Source organism: Saccostrea echinata, unplaced genomic scaffold (genome assembly GCF_033153115.1).
Source record: "Saccostrea echinata isolate AGI-Se365-2 ecotype Australia unplaced genomic scaffold, CSIRO_AGI_Sech_v1 ptg000042l, whole genome shotgun sequence".
Classification (NCBI taxonomy): domain Eukaryota; kingdom Metazoa; phylum Mollusca; class Bivalvia; order Ostreida; family Ostreidae; genus Saccostrea; species Saccostrea echinata.
Window position 1 is genome coordinate 2,288,867 of NW_026889791.1, and position 13,878 is coordinate 2,302,744.

Below are 13,878 nucleotides of genomic sequence, written 5' to 3' on the forward strand. Positions count from 1 at the left end.
CCGTTCTGAAATTTCTGGATCCGCCTCTGCACAATAATTCTGTGGTCCCTGACCGTTTGTAGAAAGATGTGTTCCATTCTAAGCATCCTTGTAATGTTAATATCAAGATTTTTTTCTTTAAAAATCGCTAAAATTGTTGTGCAGATATTGATTCATCTAAGTAAAATATTTCTGAAGAAACGGCGTGTGTCATTATAGTTAATAGTAAAAGGAAATGTGTACAATTTCAAATTTGTCGGTTCAACGCTGAAAAGTCAATTTACCCCGTACTCTTGTGAGAAAACAATATCTGGAAATCCCCGTCAGCGAACCATCAATCAACGAAGAAAAGAAAAACAAACGCAGACCCCCCCCCCCCCCCGGAAAAAAAAAATCAAAATTAAGAACTCTTCATTTTCTCTTTTGCTTTTTTTCAATGTTGTTGAATCAGTTTGATTTTCAATATTTGTAAAGTTACACGTATGTTGCTGTTAGGTACGGGGTTAATCTGGTAAATTTTCTCGGATCAGCCTTTTTGGGCTGCATGGTGCTTTAGTTAACTATATTCCTGTATCAAAGTTTGTATATATGTATAATTCTTTTTGTACGTACTTATACTGAGTTTGAAAATTTATCGATTTTCATAAAGTTGGAAATCAATTGAAAACTTTTCAACCCATAAACAGTGATCTATTTTCTTGCTTTCTTTGAATGCATCATCCAATTTACTTTTTTTTTTACATGCAACTCTTGACTGATTGACCTTCCACTTTGAAAGACTGTGTTTGACAAACAAATAGCTCTTACTAGTTGTGTAATATGCAAGTGCTTGAAATCATATAAATGCTTTAAAAGTACCTGAAACAGGTTGGGCAGAGTTCATCTATTCTTTTAGACGTAGACAACAAAACTGGCAATGCCCAAAAAATAACCGTTGTTGCTAAAATTCTCATGAATGAATAACAGTTGTTGAATTGTTAACAGGATTGCATCTTCCCACACAAATAGCGATAATTAATAGAAATTATGAATAATATTTGTAATCTACATAGGAATGAAACATGATTTCTAACAAGTTTATACCCCAAAGCTTCTAATCTCAACATTTGTTGTACATGTACATCAGTCTGATTAAAAACAGGTAGTCTTCCTCCTATCAAGGGTCGTCGTGTCGTCCTGACGAAGGAAAAGGTGGAGCTGCATGCGCGAATCTAGAGATGGGTCGGGGGGTCTGGACCCCCCCCCCCCCCTGAAATTTGCACTGAGAGGTATTAAAAGTATATACTGAAGCAAATAAGAAATGACATTGGACCCCACCACCCCCCCTCCCTAGAAAACGTGTACCCACCAATACCACCACGAAATACGGGTGTTTTCCATGTTTTGGAAATGGATTTTACCTTTTTTTCCTGGATCCGCGCCTGGGCGGGGGTGGGGAGTGGGGGGTTATATTAGAATTACACTAAATAGTGCATGCATCAAACCTTGAAAGAGGACTTAAGCATATGTAAATTTATTTCCATATTCATTTTTACAATTCATGTCTTATTTAGTTTGGTACAGGTTGTGCTTATAATTAAATTACTAGTAGTTAGGGAATGATGAAAACTTCTACCTTGCTAAAACTTCCGCCAGTTATGCAGGGCCAGGCCACCTGGAGGGAGAGTAAATTTATTTTTAAAAAAATAAAAGAAATTTTAAAAAGTTAAAATGACAGAAACTTACAGTACTGTTAGTTTTATATGAACGTTTAATTGCATTGCTTTGGACCTCTAAATTATACCTCTTTTAAGATCGGGATCGACATTCGAATTAATATCATTGTCGTCTGCTTCGTGAAAACGAAGGTCACCAAAGATAAACGGGTTTACAATTCATAGGCTCATTGATTGTAAGTAATACTGTAATTAGAAAGAATCATGCTTTAATAGATGAGTTTATGATTTATTTATACTTTGTCATTTCCTTGTTAGTTAGCATCCAACTTTAAAAAAAAATACTTCTAAAAACGCGGCCCTTGGCAAATTTTTCAACCTGGCTAAAAGGCTTTTTAAAAATCTTTATGTCTGGCTAATTGAAATTGTCTTAAGTTAACTTGTAAAAATTAGCATTTAAATTGAAATTGCATAGCCATTAAACACCAATCTTTCATTGCGTAGGGGACGACGACCATTTGATTTTGAAAGGGGGGTGTTTAGGGTCATGTTTTAGTAAAGAGCAAATTTTTAATTTCCAAGATGATTAAGGGAAGATTAGGCCTATTTTTTGTTTTCTTCTTCATCGAAAAAGTGGGACGAATTTTGTTTTTTCATTAAGTCTGCCAAACTCCAAAACTCTTATTTCATGGGCGGGGGGGGGGGGGGGCAGTAGCATTAAAATAGACAAAGGTTATTCATTTTCTTCTTGCCAGTCGTGGACAGATTTGATTATCATTTATTTCCAGCATTTTTTAAGAAAAGTTATATATTTCCAATTTCTGTGCCCCCAACCCCTCTTCAAAATCAAATGGAAGGGGCACTAACTTTTACGTGCCTATGATTGGCATGAAAGACAAGTTTAATTGTGACACTTTCACAGGAGGTACAAGTTTGAGCAAGAACTAGTCAGAATAACTCACTCAGACACTGCTCCTTAAATATCTATTTCAGTAGTTCACCTTACAGACACAGACTAGTTCCAAACTCTGTGTTACTTTGATTATGGAGAAAAGACATATTTTTTCCTACTGGGGCATTTGAGAATAATACACCTTTGATAAAAATTGTCAGATTAACTGAAAGAAGTGTAGCGTAACTGTATGATTAGCAGCTGATTAGTGTAAAGTATAAGCTCTGATATTACGATATATGCTACATGTACTGTAGCTTAATTAAGGAAGCAGAAAAGTACGGGGGGGGGGGGGGGTCTCCCAGTGATTCCACATAAGGAAGTAATTCAAAATGGAAGAGTTCTGCCTTCAGAGGAGAAATACTCCAAGATGGGACCCCAGACCTAATTAGCATATTAATTTAATTTTGATCAAAATTTCTTATCTAGAAGAACTGGAACAAGAGGGTTGTTTTATAAATAAAATATAGAATTTATGCAAACAGAAAATAGAAATTTATATTTTATTGATGTAGGGATATATATAATTAGAAATTTACCAATCCAAAGAAATTAAGAAATCAATACATATAAAAACATAAAACCTGTTAAATGATAAAACACAATTTTACACACACACAGATGTACATGTAAATTATATGGAAAAGAAAAAGTTTGTGGGTATATATATTATTTGAACTTAAAACTTTACATTTATGTCTTGTGAATGTTTATAATAAGGTCAAAACCAAACATGGAATTCCCAAGTGATGAAGTCATCAGAGAACTGGAGAACAGAGAGTACAGTGTAGAGGAATACTTCTCCAAGGCTGAGCTGGCCAAACTTTCTAATGTTGAATTGCTTAGATATAAAAATATGAGGAAGAATTATGAGATAATGCTGGCTGTTGGTATGTTTAAAATAACAGGGTTTGATAACCCTAGGCCTTGCATTTGGGTCCTGTAAAAGGACCCTGTCCCAATTAAAAATTGACTCTTTTTTTCCCAACAATTATTTAAAAAATTCCAAATGATAAGCAAATTGAGTTTTTCAGTGCATTTTATATTAAGAAAAACTTGAACTTTAGATTTTAATGGTTGATTTCATAAAGATGTGCATAGAGAATAAGCCTTTAAAGTATCTTTTTATTCAACAGTAAAACTTAATACAATACATAAATATCTCAAAATTTTGCCACTTTTTTCAATTAAAAATTCCCAATTGAAAGAGATCTAAGAAAAAAAAATTCTAAATTAGATTTACTTTGAAGATTTTTTTTTCAGGATTACCAGCAGTGATGCCTGAGTTTATGAAGGGACCCAGATCTAGAGCAAAAAGAAAACCAAAGAAAGTGGAATCGGACAGTGACGAGGAATGGACTCCTTACAAGTCTACGAGGGGTACGTACAGTACCTGAAATATAAAAATATACTGCTTTTATCTGTTTACTCAGTTTTCGCATGTTCATGCGCAGACTGTCTTTCGCTAAGGATTTGCTCTCAATTAGATCTAGATATGTTGATCACTGTCACAAGTAACTCTGTGTGCATGCATTGTTTTATTGGACTTTTTATACAAAATGTACAGAAATTTTTATATTTCTTTGATATACAGTAAAGTCTCGAACTGATGTTGCGCAACACTAATAACTCAACTTTAGGGAATAATCTTCATTTTATCACAGGCGACCATTGTATTTTATTCATTGGCAATTAACATCCGGATCTTTTTTTTTTTTTAGAAAAGAAACAAACAGTTAGGTTTTCTGTCCCCCTAAAGGAGCAAAAGGAAAAGCGACCCAGGAAAATAAAGGTAAAACCTTTATATACATGTAGAGTACCACTACACGGCTTAATATCAGTTGAATGCAGGTCAATAAAAGGACTCTGTCCCAATTGAAAATTCATATCCCCCCCCCCCATACTTGCACACATACAAAAATTAATGGTAAAAGTCATTTTATTTCAATTTTACAATTTCCGGTTGACACTGTAGTGCCTGTATTAAAAAAATCAGGTAGGATCTGTATAAATTTACTTGATCAAAGAGGTAACAATATAAGTGTTCAATATCGAAATCTAAATAATTTGGTAGTATAATTTTTAACATCAGAGCCAGGGGTCTTGATCAATATACTATAACCCTTTGTTGACTGACATCAAACTTGATATAGTGGTAATCCCTAAGGTGCAGATGGCTCTTATAAATTTTGAGGTTATAAGGTCAAAAGCAAAGGCTAACTCTCTGGACATGTGTATAAGAAGATATTGTTTCTCAATATCTTTGGAACCTGTTTAGGGTTACAAGATCAAATTAAGTTCATTGATTAAAATACACTAGACATAGATATTTTCCCTCAATATCTTGAAGGGGCAGGTATATTTCTAAAACATTTTTGGGGGTGGGTGGGTGGGTGGATGGGTTAGGTGTGTCTTATGTCCATTGCAGATTTGCCTACTCTACCGATGTTCCCCTAGTTTGAAGGATTTATACATGTACATATGTACTAGTTGATAGGAATTAAACCACTCGGCAGGCAAGTCTGTTGTTGTGTATATTATTTATAGGAATTTGATGTAGAGCAATATGAACTATATATAGGGTAACATGGTCAGTTTTTAAAAAGAGTTTTGTAATTGATTTCCTTTCCTTGTCAATCTCATTTAGTCTGAGAAAAACACGAAAGAGATGAAGAAAACAGAAAAACGTACATATCCACTTCGAGTACAAGAAAGACTTAACTATATGGACGTTGAAGTGCCAGATGATGACGATTTTATTTGTAGGTATCAGTTTGTTTGACAAGTTTTCACCAGAAGTTTGTTTGACAAGTTTTACCAGAACAGGCCTCTGAGTGACCTTTTATAAAAAAAAAAATCGCCAATGCAAATTTATAGTCGTCAGGCAATTTTTTAAGGCGCCAACTTTTAAAGTTAATAATCATCAATATAAGGCCCCTTGATGTGACTAGGAAAACACGACATGCATTGCCATTCCAAAAAATAATTTCGTCTTCTTTTAATTTCTTTCCGCTTTTTCGGAAAAATTGTTAAAAATGTTAAATGTCAGGAATTCGACGATCGCCAAGTCAATTTAAAAAAGTCGCCGAATAATAATTGGCGACTTATGGAAAAAAAAAATTAGGCGCCAATCAAAAAATTTAGGCGCCATGGTGACTAAATTAGTCGCCAATTAGAGCCCTGCAGAAGATGAGGGTTAAGACTGAGCTATAGTTTGTTTCATGCAAGAAATTAAAAAAAATCACTCATAGATTTGTTTGAAAGTCATTACCTTGGAAACATGTTAGTTCTGACAAAACATTATTTCCTAGAAAATATCTTCTTTTTTTTTTAAATATATCTCTTCATAAAATACCAAAATATTTGTCATTATTTATATTATCTTCTGGTTTTTAATTTTGTTTTTTCAAATTGTGTCTGAAAAAATGTGAGAACCAAAATTGTTAGCCTATATAAGCAACTCAAGTGATGTCCAATAGAATTGTATAGAAAACACCATTCTCTGGATTCTGTACATATACCTGGTAATGTACCTCATTTTTTGTGAGGAATTTTTTTAATGTAGCCATACTTCAATCACAAATTTTTGGGGAAAATTACATATCATTAAGGAGTGTGTCATCTGAACTTAAGTCTACAAGCTCAAGTTGATGACTCTTTTCTGATCATTTATTCTCTTGTGTTTCTCTGTCTATTTGCTTGTACATAGATGAAGTAATATTTTGATGACTCATGATTGAGTGAAACTTGTTTTTACATGCCTGTCTAAGCTTTTCACTCTTAAAGTGAAGCGAAGCGCGTTCAAGCTTGTTTTTCTCAAACGAGGTCAGACAAAATCAACATTTCTGATGTGCTTTCTTTTGAAAGCTGAAACCCTGTCATATAATCAATTTATTGTTAGTAATACTCTTGAAGCTGCTCCGTCCACCACATCATTTTTTTTCATTCTGATAAAATTACTCGGTCTTTTCACGCCCTCAATATTTTATCAAAATCATACTTGATCAAATATTGGAAGCATGAAAAGATAAAAATTTAATCAAATTTGACAAAACTGTAGGCCTTCCGCAATTACTTCCAGAGATGATACGTTTTTGAATCAACAAAACATCTTCTATTCTTTAACATGTTTGGTATATTTAATTAAATGTATCACATCAAATTTTACAAACTGTGACAGTGTGTTGAACAAGATATCGAAAATGTAACGTACATGTACTAGCAATTTTTTATTACTCTCTAACCTTATAATTTGATTTGCTATCTGTTACATTTCGTCTTATTTCTGCAACTATAATGGTTGGTGGAAATTTCCCTTTCAAAGAGAAGCTTTGCCTTGCCTTCCATGGATTTGAACAGTCCGCAATATCTCTGTGTCCTAGGCAATTAGTGTATAATTTACACAAGACACATATCATTCAAAATATTTCAAAGCTCATAGAAGTGGAAAATTCTCGGAAGGGGCATTTAACATCAAATAAGTCCATTCCAAGTTATTTCTTTGTTTAGTGACCATCTTAAATTCGAAAACTTTTCTATACGGAAAAAAAACACACACTAACCAAAAGGAATAAAAACACATTTTAAGCATGATTCTAGAATTTCTTATTGATATTTGAGAATTCTCTTTGCATTGTAACTAAGTTAAAGTACATGTACTAGTTTATTGAAACAAAAAAAAAAAAAAAAAAAAAAAAAAAATGGTACACTACTTGAAAAAAGACAGAGGTGCTGATCCCCAAAAGAGTAAATTGCGTTTCAAAGATTTGTATCTGATGATTTTAATGATTTTATTTTGTGTTTGTTTTTGATTTCATAACCTTTTTTTTTTTTTTTTTTTTTTTTTTTTTTTTTTTTTTTTTTTTCCATTACTTACAATATGTATTCTTTATTTTTTTCTGTTCTCACACTAAGATTAACTTATATACTTTATTTAAGATATAGTTGTCATGTTAAAAAAATTTCTGTAATGGAGGGAATAAAAAAATGTTTCTCATGAACTTAGAAAAAAATAAGAAATTTTCAGTTTCCGCTTTCTAACTTTTGTAGGGATGTATGTATAAGGTTGAAAGTGCATGTGCATTTATTTTACCAGAAAATAGAGGTCAAATTTGAATTTGGTTGTGGTCCGATGATTTTCTGAAAAAGTTGCCACTCTTGTACTTAGGAAAAAAAGAAATTTTCAGTTTCTGCTCTCTAACTTTTGTTGGGATGTATGTAAAAGGTCGAAATTGCATATCCAGGTATTTTACCAGAAAATACGGGTCAAGCTCGAATGCAAATTTGAAACCAAATAATGTATTTGAAATTTGGGCTGCTTGCAGGGGTATTCTTGGCGCTAACAACACATCTAGTTTTCATTAAAAATTGATTGGCTTTTCTTTGGAGTTTCATCGGCGAGAATTTTGACAACTGATATGCTAGAGGTTTTTGCGGCTCCAAGTCAAAAGTATTTCGACGTGAACTTGTAGAATGTATAGTATAGACCATCAGCAGTCTTTTGTGTTAACTCATTTACTGCTTAGTTTGGTATAATGGCCAGCACTTGTATCGTGTTTTTTTTTTTTTTTTGTGAGGAGGTCTACTATTGGACTGTTAGTTCTCAATTCCAGATATATGATCCAGATATATGAACTGCTTCGATTCAGTTGAAATATTGTTTCTTATAGTCGTTTCCGCGACAGGTATGGGTTTTGGGTCCTATGCTCAACCATCCTGCTTTCTCATTTTGTTTTAGGACCGGATGTGACAGAGGTTTGAAGGGAGTTAAAGCAACTAATAAATATATGAAAAAATGGTGTTGTCTATGGAGCTTTTCTGATCACATTTTGTCTGTCCGTCCGTCTGTAAACTTTAACATTTTCGACTTTTGGTCAAGAACCACAGGGTAACTTTCGACCAAACTTGCCACAAAGCATCCTTGGATAGAGGGAATTCAAGTTTATTCAAATGAAGGGCCACTCCCTCTTCCAAGGGGAGATATTTAAGAATTGGTGAAATTTTGGGGTCATCTTTTAAAAATCTTCTCGGGAAGTATTTGGCCAGAAAAGTTGAAACTTATATGAAACCTTTATTACATAGTGTAAATTTAAGTTTGTTCAAATCATGACCACCGGGCATAGGTTGGGGCCACGATTGGGAGATCAAAGTTTTACATAGAAATATATAGAAAAAAATCTTTAAATATGATTAGTCATATTATTATAGGAGCATCCACAGGAAGTGAAGATTCAAATCTGTTCAAATTTACGGTGGGTAGGGTGGGGCCACAATGAGCAATCAGAGTTTTACATAGTAATACATAGGAAAAAATCTTCAAAATTCTTCTATTTAAGAACAGCAAAGCCATGATTAGTATTATTGATATAGAAGCATCCTGAAGTAGTGTAAATTTAAGTTTGCTAACCCCCCCCCCCCCCCCGAAAACTTTTCAATATACTGAACTGATTTCTGCTTCTTCCTAGCCAGTTTGGTCAGGTGAGCAATATAGCCTATGGGCCTCTTGTTTAAATCATGACCCAAGGGGTAGAAATGGGTAACAATGGGGGATCAACTTTTTATAATGGAATTTAGAGGAAATAAATCTTTTGTTCAAGATATATTGTTATATTGATATGAAAGTATCCTCCGGAAGTTTAAAATTCAAGTTTAACTCCCCCCCCCTCCCCCCCAACTGACACCCACCCCATTAAACTTTTCAATGCTGAACTAATTTGTGTTTTTTTTTAAGGTAGTGTGCCCAAGTGAGTGATATACGTGGTCCATTGGTCTCTTCTTCATTTTACCCCCTTATAGTTTTGATACTGCACAAAAGAAAAGTGAGACCTCCACTTGTGTCATTCAATCAATATAATTTAAGAGAAAACAATACAAAAACATTTAAACATTATAAAACAATTTCTTATAAATTATTGCAGACTGTGAGGAATGTAACCAGGAACATGAAGGTGACTGTCCAATACATGGTCCACTTTTAGTTGTCAATGATACAAAGGTAATGTGTATAGACTTGTAGCGATCAGGCAGGTTAGATTGCCAGTCATTAGCATCTGACTAGATTTATGGACCAAGGTTTTAATCCTGCTTAAGTCCGTTGCATTTTACTCCTTGTCTGTCATATTTAGTACCTTGCTTTATACACTGGAAATGACAGGTTATAGACCTGCCAGAAAAAAAAGCCTGGCCGTGGGCTGCTGTCTTTGGGGATAAAGACCTTTTAGAGGGAGGAATTTAACATAACAAACCTAGTCTAATGATCAATTGCAGTAACTTTAAATAAGGTAGTTGAATGTCACTAATAATAGTGTAATAATAGTTAGTGTTTCAAACATGTTCTAAGGATCCAATGTTACTTGAGTCTTGACAATGTACATGTGTATTTAAGTATTAAATCAAAATATTAAAAAAAACTTCAACATGTTCAATTATGTAAGGGATCCAATATGTTACCTACATATATTAATATTGAAATAAGTAACTAAAGTTATAGCAATTCAGAAATAATTATGTTGAAACCTATGGCATGTCAAACGTTGCAATATACGATCTTTTCCATTTGTATTGTATAACTTTCCATTTGTATTGTATAATTTTTATTTGTATTGTATAATTTTCCATTTGTATTGTATAATTTTCCATTTGTATTGTATAATTTTTATTTGTATTCTATAATTTTCCATTTGGATTTTATAATTTTCCATTTGGATTGTTTAATGTTTATTTGTATTCTATATTTTCCATTTGTGTTGTAAAAAAAATCATTTGTATTGTATAATTTTTCATTTGTATTCTATATTTTCCATTTGCATTGTATAATTTCTTATTTGTATTGTATAATTTCTTATTTGTATGCGATAATTTTTCATTTGTATTGTATCCGAGGATTGTTTATTTATTTCGTTACGAAGGATGTCATTGGTCATAAAATTTAGTCTGTATAAAGGTCTCAGGTGCCAATCACAAACTTAGTCTGGTACCCTTCCCACAATTCCGATCGCGCACTCTCTACAAACACAAACTCGGCGCCTCTATTTGCGGTGCATGCTAAGGGACGACCATTTGATTCTCGGGGGGTGTCGAATCCGATTATTTATTTTCATTCTCTCGCAGGAGAGAATATTTATTTCCAATATGACCAGAGACAAGGAGAAAAACAAAAAGAAGAAAATCCGCCCAAACCCGAAAAGTCAGTTTTTTGGGGGTGGGGGTAGTTACCACCACTCAAGGTCAATTTATTTATTTTCTCAGTCAGCATTTCTAAGGACAGATTATTTATTTGCCATCTACCAGCGCTCCCTTTTTAGAATCCAATGACCGTTTAACATGCACGCAAATAAATATGCCGCCGAAATATGGATGAAATATTGCCGATTCGGCGTTAAACAATAATCAATCAATCAATCAAGCAAATACATATGAGCCCAGTTTGCTTTGAGCATCCGGAACATCTTCAACCCGATACAGGTTGAAAATTGACCAATGAAATCCTTCGTAACGAAACAAATAAACAGTCCGCGGATACAATACAAATGAAAAATTATCGCATACAAATAAGAAATTTTACAATACAAATAAGAAATTATACAATGCAAATGGAAAATTATACAATACAAATAAAAATTATACAATACAAAAGAAAATTATACAATACAAATAGAAAATTATACAATACAAATAAAAATTATACAATACAAATGAAAAATTATACAATACAAATAGAAAATTATACAATACAAATAAAAATTATACAATACAAATGGAAAATTATACAATGCAAATGGAAAAGATCGAATATTGCAACGTTTGACATGCCATAGAAACCATACTTTTTCGTCTACTGTACAGGCAGATTTTTTGTAAATTTTCATTCATTTGTTATCTTTAATGTTTTGTGGGGATCATTCCATAATTAGCCTTGTAAATATTCCGTAAGGCATTTAATTTCGTTGATAATTATGAACAACAAAATAAACATAATGAATCCCAAATAAATATTTCTGCGTTTACAGCAAGTGCAAAGTTACAGAAAAATTGTAATAAGTTTCTTATTTAAGCAATTACAAGGTATTCCTGAGAGAGCAAAGAAAACCCTTCCACTGGGCCTCACAGTAAAAGAGTCAAATATAACCAATGCTGGACTAGGAGTATTTACTGATATTTTTTTCCCGAAAAGGACAAGATTTGGTCCGTATGAGGGAGAAATTACCGAGAACCAGGATGAAGCCCAGGAAACTGGATATTCTTGGCAGGCATGTTTAGACACAAATGCTGCATAAAGTAAAGTAAATCGTCAGTTTGAATGATATTTATTTCAAATTTGAACTCATCTGAAATGAAGGATCAAGTCCGTTTTTCTGACCCAAGAGTGGCCGGCGTCAATCTGTTTATTGTCTAGATCTGTTGTGTCTTCTGTAAACTTTTTACATTTTGACGTCATCGTCAGAATCACTAGACCATTTATTTTATTTTTTTTTAAATGAATGGCCATCCACTTTCTGAAAAGATATTGACCATTGATGGGGTCAGATATTGTCATAAAAAAGCTTCTCAGGAAGTATTGAGGCGGAAAAGGAGAAATTAACCAGCATGAATTTGAAAGCTTGCTGATATACTGTAAACCAACTTTTATTCGCGACGACTTTATTTCGCGATTTACCGGGGATAAACTAGTTCGCGACGATTAATTTTCGCGATCAAGCCTTTTTTTTAATCTGTTGTTGAGAGAAAGAGAGACTTTAAGGACCGGTTCGCGGCGAGAAATATTCGCGATGACGAGGCTCTCGCGAACCTCGCGAAAATTTCTCGCACGCGAATAAAAGTTGGTTTACAGTATTAATGCATATTTAAGTTTATTGAAATCTTGATCTCCAGGAATGTTGTAGGACACAATAGGGGATCTATGTTTTACATAGAAAAGCACTGGAAAAATGTTTTAAAATATCCCAAGAACAAGGATGTCATGATTAACCTGATATCAATTGATATGCAAGCATCCTCAGGTAGAGCAGATTCAAATGTGTTCAAATCATTGCCTCCGGGAGTAGAATGGATAATCAAGATAAGGGGAAATCTTCATAAAATTCTTCTCAGGACAAGGAATAGCGTATTTTTACACAAGTATCCTCAGAAAGAATGATCCCTTTGTTGGGCAACTTTAGGGGATATAATTTTTGTATGTTAATATATAAGTTATTATCATTAAAAAATCTTATTAAGAACAACAGGGTCATGATTAGTCACATTTAAAAACAAGCACCCTTAAGTAGTACAGATTTAAGTTTATTCGAAGAATGGTCCCTATGAGGTACCTGTAGGATGGGGCCACAATAGGAGATCAAACCTTGATATGTTCTTATATAAAGAAAAATCTGAAAATGTCAAGAAAGGCAAGGCCATGATAAGCCCTAAAAATGTGCAAATATCCTCTGGTAGTACATGTACAGATTCATTGTTCAAATCAATGCCCCTGGAAGTATAGAAGATGTGGACACATAAGGAGATTAAATATTTTTACATATTAATTCATAAGAAAGTATTAGGGCCGCAATAAATCATACTGATTGGAAAATTATCAAATGTGTTTATTCCTTTTTTATTTATTTATTTATTTATTATTCCCCCGCTTGAAAAGCAGGGAGGATATATAGTGATGGGGGTGTCTGTCTGTCCGTTTGTCTGTACGTCCGTTCGTCTGTTATGCTTTTGGGTACCCATCTCTTATCCGCAACCCCTCATACCACTGAATGAAATTTAATGAGACTTTCACAGAATCTTTGTTACATAGTGCCATTGTGCACCTCCTATTTACGGATACATATTTTGCGTTTTCCATAGCAAAACATGGACGCTGCCATCTTTCTATACTTTGAAGGGTACCCATCTCTTATCCACAACTCCTACTATACCACTGAATAAAATTTTATAATACTTTCACAGATTCTTTATTGCATGATGCCAATGTGCACCTCATATTTTACTTTTTGATCTGACACTTATTTTGGGTCTCCCAGAGCAAAACATGGACTTTGCCATTATAATCATGTGGGAGGCGGGGTATCATTTAGTGAGCTCAGTGCTCATAGTACCTCTACTTCATTTTTTTGCTTCAACTTATAGACACTACATGGGTTAGGGTGGGATATAATTGAGAATCAAATATTACATTATAAAGAAAAGAAAATCTTAAAAGTTCTAATTAAGAGTAAGGCCATTTATGTTGATATTCAATTGAAGAGTCAAGTTTCTTCATTTTGTGTAGATTCAAGTTAGAGTTAGTTTAATTGTACACACTTT

General features: G+C 33.5%; 1 protein-coding gene across 1 annotated transcript; it reads left to right on the forward strand.

The window, feature by feature from the left end:
• The first annotated feature begins 3,302 nt into the window (after positions 1-3,302).
• Positions 3,303-11,861, forward strand: LOC133201020 (histone-lysine N-methyltransferase PRDM9-like). The gene is made up of 6 exons (XM_061336823.1): positions 3,303-3,476; positions 3,850-3,966; positions 4,308-4,378; positions 5,234-5,348; positions 9,504-9,580; positions 11,640-11,861. The coding sequence occupies exons 1-6, from the start codon at positions 3,320-3,322 to the stop codon at positions 11,859-11,861; spliced, it is 759 nt and encodes a 252-aa protein (XP_061192807.1). The 5' UTR covers positions 3,303-3,319.
• The last annotated feature ends 2,017 nt before the right edge of the window (positions 11,862-13,878 follow it).

Coding starts and splice junctions, on each gene's coding strand:
- LOC133201020 (XM_061336823.1), top strand. CDS start 3,320: ATGGAATTCCCAAGTGATGAAGTCATCAGAGAACTGGAGAACAGAGAG. Junction 3,477..3,849: donor TGAGATAATGCTGGCTGTTG/GTATGTTTAAAA, acceptor TTTTTTTTTCAG/GATTACCAGCAGTGATGCCT. Junction 3,967..4,307: donor TCCTTACAAGTCTACGAGGG/GTACGTACAGTA, acceptor TTTTTTTTTTAG/AAAAGAAACAAACAGTTAGG.